The sequence below is a fragment of the Lemur catta genome, chromosome 6, assembly GCF_020740605.2.
Source record: "Lemur catta isolate mLemCat1 chromosome 6, mLemCat1.pri, whole genome shotgun sequence".
NCBI classification, from domain to species: domain Eukaryota; kingdom Metazoa; phylum Chordata; class Mammalia; order Primates; family Lemuridae; genus Lemur; species Lemur catta.
Window position 1 is genome coordinate 62,628,808 of NC_059133.1, and position 24,160 is coordinate 62,652,967.

Consider the following 24,160-nt stretch of genomic DNA (forward strand, 5'->3'; position numbering starts at 1 on the left):
GCCCAGATGTCAGTTCCAGAGCACACTGCTATACTCTCCTTGGTGCAAGTGGTTATAAGTGGGAGCTGGAGAAAAGACAACTTTAGTATGACAGGAGAGAGTCAGAGAAAGTGTCACAGAGGAAATAATGTTCAAACTAGGATTTGAAGGAAAAAGAGAAATTAGCCAAGTTGACAAGGAGGGGACAAGCATGATGGGCAAGAGGGAGCACATATGCAAAGGCACTGAGGCATGAGAGAACATGGTGGGTTTGATAACCAGCAAGTAATTCTGTACAGTGTGAAATATCAAGGGAGCAGGTTTGAAGTGAGACAAAAATAGATCATAAAGAGTTGTGGATATCAACTAAAGAAGTTTAGATTTTATTCTGTAGGCGGTAGAAACCATCTAGTAATATAGAAAAATTATTCCAGTAGCGAAGTCCATAATGAACTGGAGGAGAAGAAAACTACTAGGAGGAAATTATTAATAGTTCATGAAGCAATGAAGAATCAATTGCCATGAAGGGAGATGAAGGAAGACAGAAGGAGAAGACAAGTTCAAAGTTCATTAGGAAACTAAATGAGAGGGAATGAGTTGGGAGTTCTTTAGAAAGTTGAATCAGGAGTCTTCACCAAGATTTGCAGACAGTTATGATTCCTTCTCTAATATCCCATATAATTTCATAGATTTTTAGTAGGAAAAAGAAAGAAGAAAATTGCCAAATAGAAGTGATAAATCTGACTACATCATAGAATCTTTTCTATTACAAGCAAAAAAAAAATAGGATACATTTTTATATTATTTTAAAATAATTTTTACTCAATAAACCGCTTGAAATCTAGATTGCTTTTTCAGGGCTGAATTACACATAGCAACAGGAGAATTAAAATGTAAACTATGATTGAAATGTGATTTTAGTACAAGAAATAAGGGTTTGCAATAGAATGATTTAACAAAATGTAGCAGTTACAAAACCAAATGACCTGCCCTTATTATTTACCTTAACTGTATGTTTCTCAATCAATCTTTAAAATGGGCAAATAGCTTTTCTTTAAACTGAATATTTTGGTCCAAATTTGCTTTAGTTTTCTACCCTAATGAAATCTCTTGACTGAGTTCCAAATACATCCAGCCATTCCTTGTAACAGATATGTATAGTTTTTTCTGCCCAGCACTCTCTACCTATTTTTGGAAACTGACCCTTTCCCACTCACCACCCACGCTTATCACTCTTCTAGCCATATGATTACTATGCAGGGCACTGTGCCTGTGCAGATGATCTAACACCAAGTTTCTACATATCCTCCCTGTCAATGACCTGTCTCTCTCCTCTCCACTTTCACATCCACTCTCTAAAGACCACACCATATTTGGGAGTCACCACTAAAGAACAGCTGTTACAACATGTCATCTGACCACACCTACCAGTCTTTTCCCTTTTCTTAGTCCCATTTCACCTGTTGAGTTTCATCCAAATCTTCAGGCCCCTGCCCACTCCTCCCAGATCATCATCTCCCTCACCTCTTTTCCATGTCCAGCCAGAACACCCCCTGTTAACCAAATCAATAACCCTTTTACTAGAACTATCTGCTTACTTTCCATCCTTTGTTTCTAATACAGCAAGCCTGAGCAGTCCCCACCCAGATGAATCACTCTCAAATTCTGTTCCAGGTGACTAAGCTCTCAAAGAGAAAGCTGCTCAACAACCCACATTGGTGTCTGTCAAATTTACCGTGGCTGACATACACTGACCTCAGCAAAGATCAGCACCTTTTTCAATTGTCCCTAGTCGGTTCACTTCCACACCCCCTAGGGTCACAGTCCAAACCTTCACCACTTTCCTAAACCCCTTGTATCATAAAACCCCTTCATCTTTATCTTCAGCTTTTCTTCTTCATAGTAAAACAGAGGTTATCAGGTGGGAGGACATTCACCTTCCTGCTCTTCCGCCTCACATGGACCCATTAGAGAATCAAGCTTTATCTCACCCATGCCCATATCTGAGGAACCAGGGTCTCTCCTCCTGTCCTCTCTAAGGCTATTCTACCTGTGTCCTAAGTCCCAGGCCAAATAAACCTTCAGAGATGCTGTCTTCCATCTATATCTGTATCTGCACTTCAACTTATCTCCTTCCCTCACAAATACAGGCAGGTCAATTAATCTCATCACCCAAGTAAAACCATCACCACCACCACCAACAACAAAAACTTCCCTTGGTCCTTCTTCCATTTATAGCTACTTCTCAATTTCTTTCTTCTATTGCCTCACCATACTTCTAGAAACTATAACAGGTAAATATATACATATAAGTATGTATTGTACAAATATGCATATACATGTATATTATCCATAAAAACACATAGATAATAAATATAAAATATGCACATTTTATATATTTATATGACAGAAACAGATGACAATAGTTTGAGGACTAGAGATTGAGAAAAATGTATGTAATATTATGTGTAAATTCTCTTCCTAATTGATCCAGCTGCAGTATTTAAAACTACTTTCTTTACCCCATAGCCCATATCAACTCTTCATGTATTATACATTGATTTGTGTAATCTTTTACTCACCTGTAGGAAGTAAGTTTATAAGAGGACAGAGACTTTACCTGTTGATTTGTTGCTAGAATAGTGTCTGGCATGGAATGAGTGATCAATGAATATTTGTTGAATTAGTATCACCCACCCTCTAGGCCAAAACTGTTAAGTCCAGAGGTGGGAACCTCTGAGCCAACTGCAGTCTCTTCTCTGAAAGTTTAAACTTGAGGCCAAGAGAGTCAGGCCAGCCTCTCTGGGTGGATATAAACTGAACTTCAGGTGGGAAGGAGAATAAAGCAGATATAATAGGGAAGTTGAGATAAAGAGCATCCTGACTCCTGACACAATCCAAGCCCTTGGTTCCATTTATCCCAATGTCAAAAATGAATTATATCCTTGGTCTCTATGAAATATCCCAGTATCTCTATAGTATGTTACCTTTTTAACTTAAATTAATTGAGTCTCTTTTCCTGCTGCTCAGAAATTCCTTACTAATATACTATTCTGTGGGTGAGGAGGCTCAAAATAAACATCCTAAAGCTAATGTTCAAAAAAAAAAAATGAGGGTAAAAAGTTAGAGTTCCAATTCCAACTCCCTGAATGAGCAATATGTGTAAATATATGAGCAATGGTTAACTTACTTTAATGAGAACGTACTGTGATATGGAGGCATTTTCTTTATGATTTGCAAACTCTCGAGTATAGCATACTAAGGTACTATTTGTGGGAAAAGAGCTATTTTCATGTCTTCTCTAAATAAGATTATACACACATTTATTTTATCTCTAAAGCCATTTTTTAAATGAAGTTTGGTACCAATTTTACCTCATGCTAATTTTCCTTAGGCAATAGAAAAAGTACACTATTAAACAGAGAATAAAGAACGTAGTTACAACAATGCATAACAAATTAAAGCTGGGGGACAAACTAAAATGCATCCTAAATTGGCATTTAGAAATAACAAAGCTCTATCTTGTAGAATAGAAATTAAATAATTAGCAAAATTACATTTCATGGGTTATGGTACTTACCAAACAAACGCTGATGGAACAGAAATTTGCCAGCTATTAGTCCTATGAGGATGGCAAGTAGCCATAGAAGCACCTTCAAAATCCTCCAGCCAACTCCTCTAGGGTATTTATTTGTTACAAATGAAAAACAGTTTCCAACAACAATAACATTGGCTTCCGTTTGGCTATGAGAAACTGGGTCCTCCGCAAATATTAAGAAGTTAAAGAAGATCACCAAGTAAGCCACAATCATGCGAGACCAAGGATGCTGGAAATAATAACGAAAGTCTTTACCCATCCTTCAAACCTTCAATTCCGTAGTTTCCCTGTGTAAGAAAAGATAGAAAGGATTAGAGCAGGAAAACAAGTAGTCTCTGTCTTCCTGCTATCTATTCAGCTTTATATTTGAACTTACATGAACTTTTATTCAACAGTTCAATAAAAAGGTATTTGGAAAAGATGATACCTGTTCCTACTTTTGGCACCAAGACAAGTTTAGATTGTGGAAAGTTAATATCGTCCCTTCCCCATCATCTAATCATACCTCTGATCATTTGGGGATTTAGGAAAAAAAGCACAATAAAAGAGTAGGGGGAGCAAAAGGGACATGAGAGTGCAGAACACTGTCCAAAATTGTGATGGTGGCTAAGACAATATGCAGAGGTTCTCCCAAGAGGAAACAAAAAGCATAAAACCAATGCAATACTTTTCTTCTTTTTGATTATTACCTTTATCTTACCATCATAATATAGAGTCATTTAAAAATTGAAATGATATAGAAGTAAACTGAGCACATATTAACAAAAAATGAACAATACCATTATCATACCATTCTCCTCTGCCCAAAACCCTCTCCTCAGAGTTGCAATTGCTTAATAATTTGGTGGATATACATTCAGATCTTCTTCTATACATTGACACATGCATATATGTGTATGAACTTTTATAAAAACATTCACAGAGTAGTTATTAAATAACTTCAATACAGAATAAGTTTTATGAAATAGCTAAGTCTATGATTAGAGCAGTTGCTCACAGGAAGGATTGGACAACTCTGCTTTTGGGGAGTGAGAAGAAAAGGCAAGATTTCAAAGAGGACATGCCCACATTTGAGATTGGAAAAGTAATAGGATTTTTTTTTTTACCAGGAAAAGAAGGCAAGGATGCTAAATCTAGGTGGTGGTAAAGGCATATGCAAAGAGACAGGGGCATTGCAGAATATGTAATCTGACTACAGCAGTGGGTCCTAACCTGAATACGCACTGGAAATACAGCTGTCTTAAAATGCAACTGTCCAGGCCCCAGCTCCAAAGTCTTGCTCAGCTCCTGCCTCTTTCCTCTGTGGGAGCCAGCCCGTCATAAAGAAAGCAAGCTGTAACTTCCACATGGGGAGGGCTGTGTAGGTACACGAGGACTTGTGAGTGGGTGATTAAGTCTATCCAATTCTAGGGTTTGGCTTTGGTGAGCCCATTTGGCTCTCAGAGTAAGCTACATCTGTTTTTTTCAGCAATAAAGCTGATATTTTTGTTTTCTGAGATAAGAAAAATAATAAAGGCAATAATTTGGCTGCCATCTGCCAATTAATTTTTCTTCTTTCTCATTTTATTTAGAGTTCAGAAAAGGAAGAGAGGGAAGAGGGACCCTTACGAAGTCTACAGTACTTTACATGCCAGGCTCTGTGCTAGATGTCTGCATGCATCATTATGCCATTTTTGTCTTAACTCCCTGAAATGCTGTTATCATGATTACCACTACTTCATTTCACAGGGAGGAAATTGAGGCTCACACAGATTATGCAACTTGCCTAAAGTCACCTAGCAGGAGAGCTCTGATCTGAGCCTCTAAAGTCTGACCCCAGGGCCTGATCACCATTCTTTGCCAGCAGCCATATCAGCTCCAGGCACTTTCCCTGCCTAGAGAGTAGATCCAGGGCAGGCCCAGGGATGCCATCCCTTGAATGTCTTCTGGAGACATATTCTTCTCTAGACACAACTATAGTAACTCTGTAATGTATACTGCTACCACCCAGGGGTGGAGGTTGGGGGGAATATATACATATATAAAATCCTTTACAAATCCTGAACACTGGGGGAAAAAAATTTACCATTGATAAATAGTCTCATTTTACACATGACTGAAAGTACCAAGATCATGCCTGAAGTAATTCTAAAACAATGGAAGATCTGAGAATAGTCTCCAAGGCTCCCAAATCCCAATCCAATATTCTGGGCTGATGAGTGTCAATTAAACCCACAATCTAAGTTAACGAAGACTTGTAACTATTTTACAAAAGCAATATAAACACGGAAAAGGATTGGCAACAGAATTCAGCCAAGCAAACAGTCCATTGTGCCTTGGATTCATAAGCCCTCTAAGCAATTTCAAGTCCCTTGTGATCTTTGTGAACACTCTAAATATCTGTTCCCAGAGGCTCTCGTTCAGATTACCTACGAATGGTGACTATCGCAAGATTCTCTCTTTTTTTTTTTTTTTAACATGAGGCTCATTATCCATTATAGCAGCAGCAACCTACATGTGTGGTTCTCACACCGAAGAGAGCAGAGCAGGCAGTGAAGAACAAAAGTGAACGTTATGCATTTTCATGATATTCAGAGTGAAGGAATGCCAGAATGGATCCATTGTCCACTGAATTTCATACAACACCTTTGGAAGTGTCCAAAGACCACCACAAGAGAAATTCTCAAAAATCATCTCAAGTACCAGTGAGTCTTGAAAAAGGAATAGTTCCAACATACCCATCAGAACTAGACAGGGACACCATTTAAGAAGTTGTTATAACAGGTTACTATGTTGCTTCTCTTATCAGTGAAGAACTCTGGTATGGTTGCTGCCACTACCTCCCCTCCCATCATGTGCACACACAATCAAGGCAGCAGGATTTAGAACACTGAATACATATGACCTTGACTCTTTTTTTAATGAACGCTTTGTGAGGGCTGGCATATACTTACTTTATTGTTTTTAACTTCATAATCTTGCTTTGTAGGCTAGGTAATGTTCATATACCCCAGTTAAATTAGAACATTCAAAATTTTTTTGAAACAGCTGTTCCTCTCCAGCATTTATATTATTTCAGGAGAGAAAACTACAGCACTGAGCAATATTTAATTCCCCTAGTAATGCTATGAATGCCACTATCACTCTCATGTTACAGGTAAGAAAATGAAGACTCAGAGCAGTTGCTGCCACAGCCCCAGTTAGTGGAGAAGTCAGGATTTGAATCCAAACCTATACCTAGCCCTTAATCTTTCTAATATAGCACAAAAGCTGGAAGTGTTCATACACAAGGTTGCTAAAAGTTTGCCTAGTCATCTTAGCCCTGTCTTTTAGTTCCTTAGGTACCCTGCTTTTTGTCAGAGTACCAAAATTGTTTTCACCTCTGTAGTTCACATAAAGCATCTTTATGATCAATACAATCATTTGGTGACTCTACTGTTACTAATCCAGGAGTGAGGTTGTTCAAATTGACTATGTTACACAGGGCAAATTTTAGTCTGTAAAACCTCTTCATTTTTTAAAATTCATTTCTGCAACCGTAGATGAGAATGATCGTTTATCTTAGTTCTTAGTTCATCACAGTGAAATCAACTGTTTATGTGTTTGTCTCCCTCACTTAATCATAAGCTCCTCAGAGAAAGGGCTCTTTACTTCCAGGCATAGCACTGGACTCATTGTGGGCTATCAATAGACATCTTAATGAGTTGAGTGGTATACTCTGAAAAAGAAGCCCCCTCATTGTTTAGGTGACATGATAAGGTGGCAGAGCAACTTGCTATTCAACTTCCACTAAGAGAAGAGAAGAGAAGAGAGCAGGGAGCCTGAAACTGCTGTGATGACTCAGCCAGTAACAATACTAATGCACCCCCACCCAACCCATCTCATTTTAGCACCAGAGTCTGCATCATCATTACTAAGCCTGTCATTTATTATTTACTATAATATATATCAGACACTATGCTAATGAGCTTTACAAGCATCTCCTTTACATTTCATAGCAGCCCAATGAATAAAATACTCTTATTTTCCCTATTTTACAAACGTTGAAACCGAGACTTAGAGTTTAGTAACTTGCACAGAGTAACAAAAGTAGTCTATGTCTGCGACAGGATTCAAATCCAAGTCACCAGGCTTCAACACTTTATATCATGCCTTCCCCAAACAAAGACATAAATTCCAAAATCTTGCCCTTTGCATGTTGGTTAGAAAGTTTCTGATAATAAAGCCATCTAATATTAAAAATTTGCAGTCTTCTAGGATGAATGATCTAACTATTACTATTCAAATTAGCCCTGGTAGCATGATCAGAAAGAACTGGGGATCATGTGACTACAGGATTGCTTGAATTGTTTTCTTCTTCTTTGAGCATCAATAAGTAGGTGAGTTTATCTTTTTGTGCTTTTGCAATGCATTATGGATGTCTATTCTATGATTTTCCATCTGCATCTCAGAATTACACTAATCTACACAGTTTAATTCCCTCTCATAAGTAATGACATTATTAGGTAGATTCCACTATCAATATCTTGGAAGCCTCTGCTTCTTCATATAATAGCAGCGATGAAGATGTCAGTAATCACAGGCTGAAACTGGTAAGCCATAAATCTTCAGTCATGGTTTCCAACTCTAGAGGAGCTAGCATTTATACTATATATTAGGAATGTCACGCATTTTACTAAAAGCCAGTATTTAACTTAGAACTAAAGGCTAAGAATGTAGAAGAATACAAAAGAAAATGGGAGAGATGTAAGGCCACTCAAATTGGGAGGATATTTTGTGCAAAGCCCCAGAGGAAACTGTCCGGGACTGATGTACAGACATATCAGTAGTTCTGTGTGGCTGTAACACAGAGTGCTTGGAGATGTTTTATGAGAGTTAAGGATAATTTGGGGCCAGTTCAAGAAAGATTACACAAAAGTGTTGGTCTGTATTTTGCTGGGTAGGGAAAAGAGAATTATCAAAGATTTCAGAGCAGAAGAGAGATACAATCATACATAGCAAGTGGTGAAGTCCAGGTTTGTTAATTCTATAATAATATTTATTCATTCATTCGCTCAATATTTAACAATTGCCTGTTTTGTGCCAAGCACTGGCCTATGTGCCAGGGTTACTAACAGACAAAACTCCTGTTGTCATGCATCTGATAGCTTCTTTGAGGGAAGCAGACATTAAAAAGATAAAAAATTAAATAGAGTATTTTAGAAAGTTTATAGAGAAAATTAAAGCAAGGAAAAGTTAATAAGGAGTGTCAGGTGTGAGGGAAGTTGAAGAAGGAGTCACTATAAGGTGATATTAAAAGACAGACATGAAAGAAGGGAGGAAGACAAGCAGATACCTGGGGAAAGAGTGATCTAGACAGAGGAAACAAAAGTTGCACAGGCCATTGTTGGGTGCATGCTTAGTCCATGTAAGGAATGGCAAGGAGGCTAATGTGCCTGGATGGGGCACGGGTAAAAGGGACTATAAAAGAGATGAGGTGCAGGAGGTAGCATTTGATCATGATTAGGCCTTGAGGTCATTATGTACATGGGCTTTTGCCCTGAGTAGAGAGAGGAAGCAGAGTGACACAATCGGACTTACATGTCACAAGGGCCATTCTGTCTGCTGGTTAAAAATACTTTGTATTAATAGAAGGGTAAGGAACAGAAGCAGGAAAGCTACTGAGGAAGCTCTTGCCTGGTAAGAGATGCAGTAACTTGGACCAGGGAGGGAGAGGTGCAGGCAGTTTAAACAGCTCTGCTTCTGGACACATTTAAAAGGAAGAGCTGATCAGATTTACTGATGAATTGGATGTAGATGTAGCCTAGGCAAAATCCAGAATGGCATTGCCATTTTTTGAGATGAGGAACGCATTTCCCGAGAGGAACAGGGTTGCAGTAAATGTAGACAACATACTAATAATTAACATTTTATTAGAGATTTTTATATGTTGGGCTCTTGGGAAACACTTTTATTGTATTATCTCAATTAGTCCTGATACCAACCATTTGGATTTACAGTTAAGAAATAGAGATTCAGAGAGGTTATGATCTGCCCAAGGTCATACAGCTACCAACTGGCAGAAACAAGAATAGCTACCTTTATATAACCCCAAAGTTAATATTCTTAATTACCACTGTGTGAAGTACAAAATACATAATAAAGTTTCAATGGAAAGGAAGTAAGAGTAAGTACTAGGTGATGACTTGCACCTAGTAGCCACTCAATAAATATTAACTGATGGATTAACAAATGAACAAATAGATGCATGAATGATGAATGGATAACAGATCAGCCTTGGGTGAGAAAAAACATTGAGGATTCCATCCCAAAAAGAGTAGACTGTGGATAATGTGACAACAAAGACTGTAAAAGGAGAAATGGTAGAAAGGTGGAAAACCCAAAATGCGTGTTTGCCTGGACCAGTCCTGAGGTGAGGACAGGTCTTAGTATATTATCTTAAATTGTTAGATAAAAAGACAGGCAAGAGGGGATGATATATAACATTTTACATAACGCAAGTTCTTAATATAGATTTTAAAAAATAAATAGCAATAAAACAGAAGTAAAATTGGAACTTCTTACTTTTAGTTCAATACAAAAGACCACACAGCCTTTTAAATAAAAAGCAACCTTTTAAGTCAATCAATGAAACCACCATAAATGGCTTTGCATAGATTCCAGGATGGTATCTGTGGTACCCTAGCTAATTTAGAGGATCACATCCATAAATCACTTCCTAGACTTTCTCTTCACATAGTTTCAAACCTTTAAGTGATTTTCTTCCTTTCTTCTTATCCTGTAGTCCTTGGGACAAGAAAGTGCTTAATCAATGCAAGTTTTTAAAACAGAGAATCCAAGAGCAAAGTAGGTCTGGTAGTCTTGTGAACAAAGACAACTTTCCATTGAAATGGCAAAATATTTATGGACCCTAGCATGCTATGAAAAGTTAAAAAATAATCACCATGTATCCTTTTAAAATACTGAGACCTTTAAAGTGACATTTGTTTATGATAAAGAATGAATTTCCATGACCATATTGTAAACACAAGGCCAAAGAAATTAACAATTAATGAATTAAATGAAATTAATTCATATCTGAAGTTATTTCATATTATTCATGTCTCAAGCCTAAAGAAACAAATTAAGTAAAACTGACAAGTACTGACTGGTTTCCGATCACAAGCATCAGATGTAGGGTGGGATGGGAGGGACAAATACTTCAGTCAATGTCAAAATCTGTAAGTACGTTTTAACTACAAAGACTGGGAGAATAAAAGTTAGAAAGTATACCCATGGTAAAAAGTCAACACTTTAGACTTCCTTTTACAGGGATTCTACGACTTTTCATACTCAATAAATTGGAAAAACTTGTTCGGGAAGACAAAACAAAACACTGAAGGCTTCCTAGAAGTCCTTCCTTGCATTTTAGACAGTCCATCATTTATAATCAGGGGGAAAATATATGTCATTACATTCAACATACTTTTACTCATTTTTTTTTCCTTTTTGGTTTCTGAGATACAGTCATACATAAATACTAAAATGAACATGTGATGTTTACTCCCATCTCTCTCTCTCTCCCTCTCTCTCTCTCTCTCTCTCACACACACACACACACACACACACACACACACACACTTCACTGCTCCACACACGGGAAAATGAATAATGGCAGCCAAAATGTTACCACATAGGTCAAACACACTTGTGGGCCTGTGGCATTTTCTAGAATAGGAATCAAAAAAATAGTTGTATTTAGTCACGATGAAGTTACCAGACACCCAAGTCTTTTTTTTTTCTTCTTCTTCTTTTTAAGGAGAACACGTATGAACTGCAACCTGTTAATTTAATTAACAAAAATAAGGCTTTTCTTCAGTTCCCATCCTAGGAATCACTGAAGCGAGGAAAGTTCAAGGTCTGTTCTCCCGCCGTCCCTCAGCCTCCCGAGCCCGGGAGTTTGAGGGTTCCCACCAAAAGCCCTTCCCTGCGAGCGTCCGCTGCCCTGACCAGAAGGGCTGGTGCGTCGGGCTCCCTCTGTGACACTTCCCCCTGCCTCCAGGATGCCACGATGGGGAAGGGGAGCAGAGAGGCGCCAGGGGACCCGGGGGCCGGCCGGGGCTCCAGGGCTGCCGCCGCGTTCGCGGGCAGGGGCGAGGTGGCCGCGGGGCTGCGCACGGCCGGGCCGGGAAGCTCCGCCGCGGCGGGACCGAGCGGCCGGGCCCGCGTACTCACCTCAAGGGTCGCGCGGGGCGCGGGGCGTCTGCTCACGGGAGAAACGGCCAAGCACCGTCCTCCGTCGCGCCGGCGGCCTCGCTGGGAAGCGCGGCGAGACGGGCCAGCGGCGTCGCTGCAGCCGCTGCTGTCACCAAGCTATAAATACCGGCTCGGCCCACTCCGCCGCCGCCTACGCCGGGCGCCCTCCGCGCCGGTGCCTCTCCGCGCCGCGCTCCCACCGTAAAGTCCGGCGCCGCGGGCCGGGCACCGGGAGCGCAAGGGCAATGGCACCGCGCAGGTGACGGCGACCGCTCCAGCTGTGAGCCGCCTCCGCAGCTGGAGGCATGGCCTCCCGCCACCCCCGCCCCCCGCCCGCGCCGCGGGCCGACTCCAGCCCGCGGGCCGCGTGCGCCGTCGCTGAGCCAGCCCGGGCCCGGCCCGCCTCTGCAGAGCGGCAGCTGCAGGCGGGGTGCGGGGTGGAGGGAGCCCGGCTTCAGCCTCCCTCGCGTGTCAGCAGCAGTCCCTTCCTCCTGGGGAAATCGGCAGGGCAGACATAAAATCCACCATCCCGCAAGGAACCCATGGGGTTCCCAGTGGAATGTCCTCAAAGAGCTGCAAACTTTCTAATGCAGTCAGTCTCAGGTCACAGAGCATCCTTTCTGCTTTTGCCTGTGGGTGGTGTGTGGATGTGGGGGTGGGGAGAGGCACAGCCCATGAGGAGTATGAGAAGTCTCATACTTACTTTCCAGCCTGTCTGGTCTGACACATGCACATATATACACATATACACTTACGCACACATTCATAAGCACACACATTTCCATATGCACATAGAGATGCACAAATATATACACATATGCATACCTATGTATACACACATTTAAGCACACATATACATTCATGAATACACACATTTTTACAAACATAGAATCATACAAACATATATACAAGCACACACATAATCATGCACAATTTTTATTCCACCATATATATGTGTGGCCTCTGTTTCTTTCCACACCTAATAGCAACTGCTACCTCAGTTTACCAGTTGCTCATAATTTGTGTCCAGCATGGTGATAATGGAAATGATCATTAGTTTGTATAGTCAAATAGAAAATAGGATAATTCATACATGCCTATGGTAGCAAACTTATGGAGAGCTAGTCCCTCTCCTGGACTAGCAGCTTGATTCAGGAATGGGTTGGATAGCAAGAGAGAGAGCTGAGGTGTCAGCAGATTGTGAAATGGGATACAGAGAGCCATTCCCAAGTCCCAAAGGGGAGCTATTCTGCACAGGGACAGTTGGGAGTTCACAGCCATTCTTCCCATTAATTTGACATTTTTCTAGCTTCTAAGAATGATCACATATATCTATATTGTAGTCATAGTTTGTGATCATTTTATAGAACTGTTTAATAATATTCTCTTTTGTAGTGCTTTTAACAAGTTTTCCCAGAAAGAGTTGTTGCCTATGCTGGCACTTTGTAGATTTTACTATAACACTTTTGTTGTACTTTTTTACTACTTCTTTTTCTCCCCCACTAAGCTATGAACTCTTGAAGGGCAGAGACTAAATCTTACTCATCATCTCATCATCGCATTTTTGGCACCTAACATAGTAAGTTATAATAACAGCTCAATAAACAGTGGATTGGCTGGGCATGGTGGCTCACGCCTGTAATCCCAGCACTTTGGAAAACCAAGGCAGGAGGATCTCTTGAGGCAAGGAGTTTGAGACAAGCCTTAACAACATAGGGAGACTCTGTCTCTACAAAAAAGTATTAGCTGGATATGATGGCACACACCTATAGTCCCAGCTATTCTGGAGGCTGAAGCAGGAGGATCACTTAAGACTGGGAGTTTGAGGTTGCAGTGAGCTCTGATGACGTTACTGCCCTCTGGCCCAGGCAATAGAGAGAGACTCTATCTCCAATAAATAAATAAATAGTGGATTAATTTCACAGATTAATCATTCGATTCTACTGTGCTATTATAATTAGTATTACTCTCCAAAGAATTTTTAAACTATGTAACTGTTTAACATGGATTCCATGAGCTATATTTTCCTTGGATCGCCATTTAAAACAAGGACTCTTCAGTCAGTTGAAACTGGAAAATATTAAAGCTTCACAAATTATGCAATAGATTGTTGAAGTCTGTAACTTATATCCCCCTTCACCACAAAGCAAAACAAAATAAAACAAAAGAAAACAGAAGACATTTTTCCTTTCATTGAGCGATAGACCGAAAAACACATTGTATTTCAATGGATAGTGGGCTAAAAATCAATTGGTAGCTTGTCTTTGGTCTACTTGAAAGAGATAATTCATCCTACTCCACAATCAGTTGAATTGACATGGGTGTCTACTAAAATGAAGTTCAGTAAATCAGAACTGAAATGTCTGGCATCAGTTACATGGAGCTTATTAGTATACCTTTACATATCTCTTCATGTAAGAATAATTTTAAGAATAAGCTCTACCAATGCTTACTATTTGTTCTGAGAAGTCTCAGGGTTTAGAGAATATAGTTCTCTAGGAGTACGTCAATATGAAATATTAAAATGAGCAAGGTTTGCTTTCAATATCAATGTTCCCTTTTTACCACTGACAAAGAAGCTTGTACCTTTTGCTTTGGCAGCCACCTATGATCTCCAGTTCAGCCCTATTTCAGGACCAGGCAGAGGAATAGCCTATATACTTTGATCTTTGTCACAATAACATGTAGTGATAAAAGCTCAACACATTGAAGGCTTATTTGTGTACCAGGCATATCTATGACAGACCTGTGAGATAGCTGCTAAACATGGAGTATCACCTGCATGTTTATGTTTGAGGAAAGAGCTATACAGAGACCAAATAGTTCATTCGGGATCTCACAGGTAGCCACAGTGCTGGAGTAAGAACCAGAGCCAGGCAATGTGGCTCACAAGCCCCCTATTTCAACCTATCATCTTATACTTCCTCCCGATGTACCAGGAAAGGAATATGGGTTTTACCATAAGGACACCTGAAATAATGAATATTGGTATAAATTCTGGTTCCACAACTTACTAGCTATAACTTTAGGTAAATTGCTACTATAAAATTACAATAGGAATCCCTACATCTGCCTTTCTTCTCCATTGAAAGGTGAGATGTTAGATCTGGATCTGGATTTAGGGATCCAAAGTAGGCCATTCTGTTCACGGACAGATCCTTCCAAGATTTAGGCTGCACTTCTCCTGATTCTCCAGTTTTGTCTCATCCTACTCACTACCACACAGACCTCTTAGGGGTTTTAAATGACCTGATGGGTATAACACACCTATAGTGTCAGGTGCATAACAGGTGCTCAATAAAGTACCTATTCTTCCTTCCCATCAAACCTTAGTGTTCCATGAAAACTTTGTTCAGGGTCAGAATCTATTGGTCCAGTACAAAAGTGGCAATTGCTTACTTACAGAGATTAACTATTCTTCAGGGTTGGCCAGCAGTGATTTTCAAAAGGTATAGATAGAAGTTCCAAAAAGAAACGAAGATAGCAAGGCTCCAGATCTCCCACTCCCTCACTGATATTCGAGTCCAAACAACTCCATTTCTTTTATATTATATATAGGAGTTCAGCAAATTTGCCACAGTTTCAGAGTGTCAGAATAATGATAGAAATAATTTAAGTAGGAAACTCAAATTACACTAGACAATCATCTGTCAACTCCACCTTCATATATGAAGTCAACCCTGCAGACAGGCTTAAAATATGTCTTGTTGACATACAATTCTTTTATAAAATCTGATCCAAGAGTTCAAAAATCAGAAGTAACCACATGAGACATGATGTTTTTCTGTTCATCTCACATATCCCAGTACATCAATAATACAGTTTACTCTATATTTAAAAAAAAATAAAAAGACAAGTTCAATGACCATTTCAAGAACTGGTAAAAACTTTCATGATAACCAAACTCTATCCTCTTTAAATTGCCCTTTTAAAGCAAGAGGAAACTATATCTGTAAGTATCAGTAACTTTTACCAAGTCAATGAGGAAATATCTTTATCAGTGACTTGATGGACTCTAAGCAAAACTATTTTTAATTTCCAATAGGTCAATTGGGATGATGCTAATTGCACATTCTAAATATAAACAGCATAATTTCCTTATTGCCAAAGAGGCAAGAATAAAAATTTGAACACGATCCATAATTTTCTTCTGGTGTATATAAAGGGCAGTGACTCTACTGCCAAGATTTTCCCTAACAATCCTAATATCAAATGTCCATTCCCACTGAATCCAAGGTACACTGATATATTTTACGCCACATGTCCTAAATTTTGCTAAATTCTGTCCTAAATTTTGGGGAAATGGTCATCATATGTGGCTGCTTGGAATTCTAGAACCTATGTTCTGATACCCTGGTGCTGCCAAATAACGAGAATGTGATATTAAGCAAATTAATTAACCTGTCTGAGAATTAGTAGTATCTGCTTCACTACTACTTGTTAGAGGGTTTTAAAAATGTACTTTACACATTGAACATTTTATCTGGTACATATTAAATTCTCCATAAACGTTGGCTCTTTTTATTATCATTATGATTCATCACCCCTGCCCTGCTCATATTCTACCTGTCCCACAGAGTTTCTTTTGCTAAAGAACTGATTCACTTATCCTTCACTCAACCCTATAAATGTCTTGGCAAAGTACTTTTCTGAACAGTTTTTAAAACAAAGGAGTCATGCAAACAGAGGGTGAACTAGCAGTCACACCAGAAGTAGAGCGGTCACCTGCTTGGCGGTCAGCGTCACCCTGACTCATACACTGGGCTGCCCTGCAGAATCTGCAGAAATGCAGCAGTCCCTTCAAAGCACCATTGCTCTTGCAATGACAGAGAAGGACAATTGTTGCACTGCCCACTCTTGTCGGTTCCTTCCTCCGTCTCTTCTTGCCTTCTCCTCCATCCCACGCTCACTCCCACACATACAGAGGCCCTATGAACTGGCCAGAGCCTCACTTCCAGAGTGCAGTCATTGCTTGGGATTAGTGATGACCTCATTTACAGAAATGTGACTGCTGGGTTTAAATGGAAAATATTTGCCTATGAGTAGTTTTGAGCTGACGTGCTCTTTCTTCCTGGTCCTAAAACAAATGTTTTGTTTTGTTTCTTCTTCAAAACTGTTTCAACAGGCCTCACCTAGACAAGTTTGCTAGACCTAGCCCAAGGCAGGGAGGCTTGATTTGGGGGAACACAAAAATACACTGGCTTTTGAGAGCTCTTGACTTCATGTAAAGTACCAAATATACCACCCAATCAATAAACATATCCAAAGCAACTAGTCTATCAAGGCACTGCAATATGTTGAGGTTTAAAAGATAAATAGAGTATGTCTGTTTCCTGAGGGAACTCATGATCTAAATGAGCAAACAATGGACGGCTTCTAATCACCACAAATAGTTATATAAGGAGACAGGTGCTCAGGGCCAAATGCATTTTGCTGACCATAAAGGCTAAAGAAATTTGAAATGGAGAAATAAACCTATCCTTATAAATTACTGCAGAAGGCCAGACGGAAGAAGCTTGAGGCAAAGACTGAAGGAAAAAAGAGGATTTAAATACACAGAAAAGTGGAGAGGAAGAAACTCCAGACAAAGGAGAGCAGCACAGAAACAGTACCCATTACCAGAAGGCTCTCAACAAATATACACACTTTAGCCGAGCGCAGTGGCTCATGCCTGTAGCCCCAGCTACTGGGGAGGCTGAGGCAGGAGGATGCCTTTAGCCCAGGGGTTCTAGGCTGCAGTGAGCTATGATCACACCACTGCACTCCAGCCTGAGCAATGGAGTAAGAGCCCATCCTTTGGGGAAAAAAAAAGAGAGAGAGAGAGAGAGAGAGACAAGGAAGACGGTAAGAAAGAGAGGAGAGAGGAGGGAGGGCTGAAGAAAAGAAGACAGAAAGAGCCAGAATATTGTGGTCCACTCACAGAAACAAGGACTCCTGGGGAATAGTGAAATATATCCCTACTCTGGGCAAGTAGGGAAAGCCAAATAGCGCTGAGAATCTGAGTTGCAGCCATCTGAGCAGGAAGGGAATGGGAGCAGGGAGCCAGGATAGGGAAGGGTAAAATGGAAGTCAACAGAAACAACTGGTGCCAGGAATTTTAAATAATAAGAAATGAAAATTATCTGTTTCTAGATTTAAAGACAATGGTCATGTTTACCTGTAGCCATGAAATGACAAACAGTAGGCCTCACTCTCTACCTATAGACTGGAATGTCTGGTCTCCCTGCTTCCCCCAAGGGTTAAGGGGAGCAACCCCCACACCCCATCATTTCATATGAAGGAATAAGGGAGGGGCTTGGAAAGCCTTCTTCCAGAGAGCTACCCTGGCGACCCTCCACCATCATAGCTGCTGACCTCTGAGGCCTGGATGGCCCATTCTTCCGAGTTTTAGGATGTCATTAAAAAGATGAGTTTTGCAGAGAGCATTATTTGCTCATAGTGAGCACTCATGCATCAGGTATTATAATAACACTTAACTTCAAAATGTTGTAGACTAATTTATCTATGGCACAACCCACATATCTTCCTATTGACAAGTTAGCAAATATCTCCTGTCCTCACTGTATTAGTTTTCCTGGATGCTGTAACAAATTACCATAAATTTTGGTGGTCTAAAACAACAAAATTTATTTTTGCACTGTTCTGGGGTCTGAGAGTCCACGATTAAGGTACTAACAGGACCACACTCCCTCTGAAGGCTTTAGGAAGGAATCTTTCCTCATCTCTCCCAGCTTCTGGTAATTCCTGGTGTTCCATGGCTTGTAGATGCATCACTGCACTCTCTGCTTTCATCTTCACAGTGTCCTCTGTTTTGTGTCTTTGTGTGTCCAAATCTCTATATGCTTCTCTTAGAAAGACACATCACTGGGTTGAGGACTCACTCCAAATTCAGGATGATTTTATCTCGAGATCTTAGCTAATTACTTCTGCAAAGACCCTATTTCTACATAAGATCACATTCTGAGTTCCAGGTGGACATGAATTTTTGGGGAACACTATTCAACCACTACATTCACATTTATAAATAAGTAGGTATTCCCCCATATAAATGTCATAATTTTACTTCCAGTAACAGGTTATTTCTCCAAAATAGGGAAAATACATGGGAGAAATCATTTACTTAATGATAAAGATAATTTGGTTATTGTAAATATCCCTCCAAACAATATCATGCAAAGCTCTCACATTTACTCCAGCATTGTACAGCACTGGGTTTTTATTTTGCTTCTATTTGCAGAGATATGTTAGGCCTCTAAATGCCAAAGTATTGCATATTATTTATGCTTCCATTCCACAATATAAAACCATCATTTTCAGCTCTTCTGTCAGCTACTTCTATGTTCTGGCAATTTGGTGGTGGAAAAGATAAAGCCCAAGCTCTCACACAGCTTATTCTAGTGAAAGTACAGACAGTAATCACAAAGTACATAACAATCTAATGTTTGACTGTGAGAAACGGCTTTAAGAAAAGTGGGCAGAATCAGAACATCAATAAGGATGTGGGTCACAATTTTAGAAACAGTGGTGAGGGCAGATTTCTCTGAGGTGACATTTATGTAGAATAATTAAGCCAGCTCCTTGCTGCTACAATTTTATGTCTATTTCCTCCATTGCAGTCTTACTAGAGGTGGTAAGCAGTCCACACATTAGGTTAAGCATATTTTTCCTATATTTGAATATGACTCATGTAATATTTGATAATAAAATCACGGTTCTTTACATCAAAGTGGTATCTGGTTCACTGCATAGCCAGCCAACCACAGACCAAAGCCTCTGTGATATATCCATCCACAATCACTACATTCCAGGCACAATTCAAGCTGCAGGGAAATACACCAGACCCTGTAACTCCACTAGAATGGGGCTTGCATTCCAGAATGAGACTTGAAGACAGAAAACCAAGGTTTGATCCTCAGCTCTCGCTCTTGCTCCTCTCCGCTCTTACCCTTAGTAAATCACTTTATAGTTGTAGGCCTCAATTTCCAAGTCTATAAAGTAAGGAAATTGGACTAGACAATCTCTGAATTCCCTTCTGACTCCTGCATTCTACAGTTTTAAGGTAGGTAGGCAGCAACTGGATTTACAATAGGTGAGGAGACATGTTAATGTGATTTCAGTTCAGGCACCCACCAACATCCCTAAAATCCTGATCAGAAAACAGTAGCAGGGATACTCAACACTGGCTTCTGTAGTTAGTTGGGCAGTCTCACTGTGGGAAGAAGATGGCATAATCTATTTTGAAGCAGAGGTCCCAGGTGGCAATTAGAAATATGGGGGACAGATCTAGCCTGAGGGGGTACTGAGTTGCCAAAAACTAGACAGGGAATTGAGTGGCTTTAAGAAAAGATTCAATTAATGCACGTGAAACACTTAGAAGACTGCCTGGCACAGAGTAAACCTCAATAAATAAAGCTGTTGTTGTTATAGGCTTGTCCCAGAAGAACTGGATTACACTTAGAAAGCCAAGGTAGAATAACTAAGCAGACACGGCAAGGCTTAGATAGGAGACCAGCCACTCACTGGGCATGCTGGTGCCACCTGCCACATGCTCTGTGCACACTGAATGCTAGTACCCAGCCATTAAAGGTACAAATGCAGATTTCTGGCTTAGGCAACTGAGCCAGTGATAGTGCATTTCAATAAAATAAAATCTAAAACTCTGTGTGCAGGCTTTAAAGGAAAATAATAAACTTGAAGTCAGACAATGAGAAGTTTAAGTTATCCAGGTGGAAATAGTGGCGATTTCTATTAGGCAGTAATTTATACAGATCTATAACTCTGGTAAGAAACGAAGGCTGAACTAACAGATGTGCCAGCCAACAGATCCATTATGAGTCAGTGTTTCGCAAAGTGTGGCCTCCAAACCATCTGTGTTACAGTAAACTAAGGTGGGTGTTAACAAATAAATTCTAGAACCCAATCCATTGAAACAGAATCTCTTGAGGTGGAGTTTACTAATCTCCATTTTAACAAGCTCCTAAGTGATTCTTATGCACATTTAATTTGGGGAGAGACAGAGAGAGAGGGAACCATTGATGTTACTCTATAGATAAAGTTGCCAAGGGGAATGTGGAGAACGAGGAGAGAAGGTGGGCAGGGAAGCATTGTTGCTACAGCATTGTCGTGCCTAAAATTTAGTCACTTCACACCACCTATTCAGTGAGCAGGGCTCAACCTGGACTGCATGTTGGGATAACCCTATGCTTAGGACCCACCCCCACACTAATGGAATCAGTATCCCTTAGAAGGGGTGGGGTAGTTCCCTTCCCTCCAGAGTCCCAAATTGTTACTTCTACATCAACACTTGTAAACTGGTGGCAATTAGGCCTGTGGATTATTTCCTTTGACTCTCATACTACTTTAAAACTTTAACTGAGTCGAAAATATTTTTTTAAAAACAGTAGATTTCACATGAAAAAAACTGAATGTCTAGCTTCTCATGCAAACCAAAAGAATTGGGCTTGCTGGGTCTACATTCTTGAACGGCAAACAGCTGCCCAACAAGGTCTTCTCTGGGTCATTTAAGTTCCCCACCTGGTCTCCTGGCCCCTGAAGGCATTTGGGGGCAATAAGGCACAGTATCAAAGGGCCTTCTCACCTCTGCTTCCCCCATCCTGCATCCCAGGTCCCAAGCCAGCCTCTCTTGTCACAGATCCCAAAGTCCTCCTGAGCATCACACATGATTTGGGAAAATCCCATGAAACAGGCCCCACTTTATCTGCTGGCTTTGGCCTCTGTTTCTAGAGCCCATTTCTTGGCGCTGTAGTTTCCAAAGTCTCAGGTCCCCTGGAGAGAACTAGAGCCACTGCCCTGGAAGCAGCACTCACCTCAGGCCAAGGTGAAGTCTGACGCTGATACTGATACTTTTGCATTCTACCAACAAGGCTGATTCCCTGATAATCACAAATCAGCTGGACACCTGGGTCCCCCAGAATGAACCCTGGCCAGCCCCTCCAGCCTTAGTGAAATCTCTCTTCTTCAGGAGGAAGCAGTGCCAGCCTGTTTGGCCAGAGAGCCTCCCTAGGTCTCCGGAAGGCTGGAGTCTATACGTAAATTAGATGGACTTATTTGGTGAGAGGAATTCGAGAAGCTTGCCCTTCCTTCAAGTAAAGAACTTCCTCATGTCTCTTTTGTTTACCTTACATCACAAATATTAGCTAATGGATTAATCATTATTTTTGAAAATATGTATGCTAGACATTTACAGGAATTCTTTATTATTTTAGCGCTGCGAGAATATATATGTTAATGTAAGTAATTTGTCAAACTATCATTAAAACTGTTAAGCTGGCATAAAATATTTCTTATCTACAATAACAGGAAAACAATACAAGATAGCATTTGAAGTGATGTGGAAAGTACTTAAATTAATTCACTATCAGCATGTAAATTTTTTTTATAACCTCACTCACACCATTTTGTCCTCTATACTGTGAGATGGTTTTCAGCCTTACCCAAAAGAATGTGGTTATCCTTTTCTTGAGCATCTCATCTTTTACCTCGAATAAATGTATAGTATAATGGAAAGGAGGCAGATATGGGGGGTTAGACAGGCCTGGGTTCAAATCCTACTTTGCTACCTACTCTGTGAACTTGGCCATGTTGTTTCACCTCTCTGAGATACACATCTTTGTCTAAAATTTGTAGCAAATAATATATAATTTATAGACTGCAGTAAGGATTAAAGGAGATAGTACAAGTTAACCCCTGGTCTACTACCTTGTTAATAAATCAAGTTTAATTCCAGTGGATAACAGGTATAATAAAAGTTTTCAAATTTTTATAATACAATTTCTATATGAGTACTTCACCAAAATTGTAATGGAAAAATATCATCATACCCTCTGGGTCCATGACTTCTATTCAGTATTTTTTAAACATGTAATGTGGGTTCAATTCATACAATAGGTCTAATATTGTTATAATTACCACTATGTAATAAATTATTTTAAAATTTCAGTGGATTGCCACTTATTTCAAGAAATATTTAATTCCTTTTAGCAAACATTTACTGTCTACTGTAGGAACAGCTAAGAGAACATCACCCCTGCTTATCTTACAGAAAAAAGTAGAGACAGGTAAATATATGATTGTTACACTAAAATATAGAAACTGAGGAATAAGTGTCCCATGAGAACACAAAGTATTGAACCATAGCTTCACTTAGAGATATGGAAGGAATCACAGAAGTAACAGATATTATAAAATTACTATGAAAATAATTTGTGCTATCACAAATGGAGCTTGATTTAATGGCATTTTTCTTGTATACTACTTTGCATTAATTTGTGTTCTGCTCTATACATCCATGGGTTGCTTTGTGCATGAATGTCTTGCCCCAAAATAGATTTACTGCATTTAAGAGAGATCCAGGGAACTTGAAAAGATCTCTCCAAGGCCAGGCATGGTAGCTTATACCTGAGATCCTAGCACTTTGGGAGGCAGAGGAGGGAGGATTGCTTGAGCCCAGGAGTTGGAGGTTGCTGTGAGCTATGATGATGCCACTGCATCATTTTTTTTTGAGACCCTGTCTCAAAAAAAAAAACCTCTTTAATTCCAAAATGTTATTAATATTTTGATATTTTATCAAACATGTCATGTTTGATAAAATATTTTTTATATAATGGAAAAAGTTAAAGTGTTCCTTAATATCTTTAAGAATTTTATAAAAACTATGGGCATCTGTAAAATTATAAAAATTAATTTTATCACTAAACAATATATCATTACTGCAAAAGGATTAATCATAAATATACTTGAACCTGCACAACCAGTGTTTTTAATATTTCCTGAGAGTTCTACGCAGGATTTAACAAGAAAAGAAAAATTTTGTTTTAGCGTCGTTGCTAAGTGGTTACCTGGGATCACACACAGAGGTAAGTCACTGTCTTCCCAAAGCCAGTCTCTCGTAGAAGCCAAATCACATTTGTACCATAGTAAATATACACATAACCACATGGAATGACTCTCATGACTCTCGAGTACTCATAAAGAAGTCTTGAAATTTTTGACTACCCAATTTTATGCCTACAAATGTCTGCATCTCTTAACATTCATGAAAATGCTTTGAGGCCCATCTTTCACTTCTGTGTAGTCATCCCCTTAAACATGACAGGCAAAATCCCACATCCACACCCACATGGTCACACCCACAGCTAGCTCACTCAATCTGGTGCTCTGTGCCCTCATGGCTGATACCTTAGAAATGCATAAAATGACACAAAACAGGGGTCCCCAACCTGTGGTGAGCTGTTATTATTTCATTATATATTACAATGTAATAATAACAGAAATAAAGTGCACAATGCATGTAATGTGCTTGAATCATCCCAAAACCAACTCCCCCGTTCCCAGTCCATGGGAATTGTC

The 24,160-nt window shown here is 39.8% G+C and overlaps 1 protein-coding gene across 4 annotated transcripts in view; it reads right to left on the reverse strand.

The window, feature by feature from the left end:
• TMEM117 (transmembrane protein 117) overlaps positions 1-24,160 on the reverse strand; it is a 464,054-nt gene that overhangs the window by 431,072 nt on the left and 8,822 nt on the right. For 2 of the 4 annotated variants that reach the window (XM_045553979.1, XM_045553977.1), the window contains exons 1-2: positions 11,771-12,165; positions 3,560-3,864 (exon numbers count right to left, since the gene is read on the reverse strand). In XM_045553979.1, coding sequence (XP_045409935.1) covers positions 3,560-3,624 — 65 coding nt within the window. In that variant the 5' untranslated portion in view covers positions 3,625-3,864; positions 11,771-12,165. Of the gene's footprint in view, positions 1-3,559; positions 3,865-11,770; positions 12,166-24,160 lie in introns of those variants that run through there. The other 2 variants (XM_045553980.1, XM_045553978.1) reach the window with 2 other exon arrangements.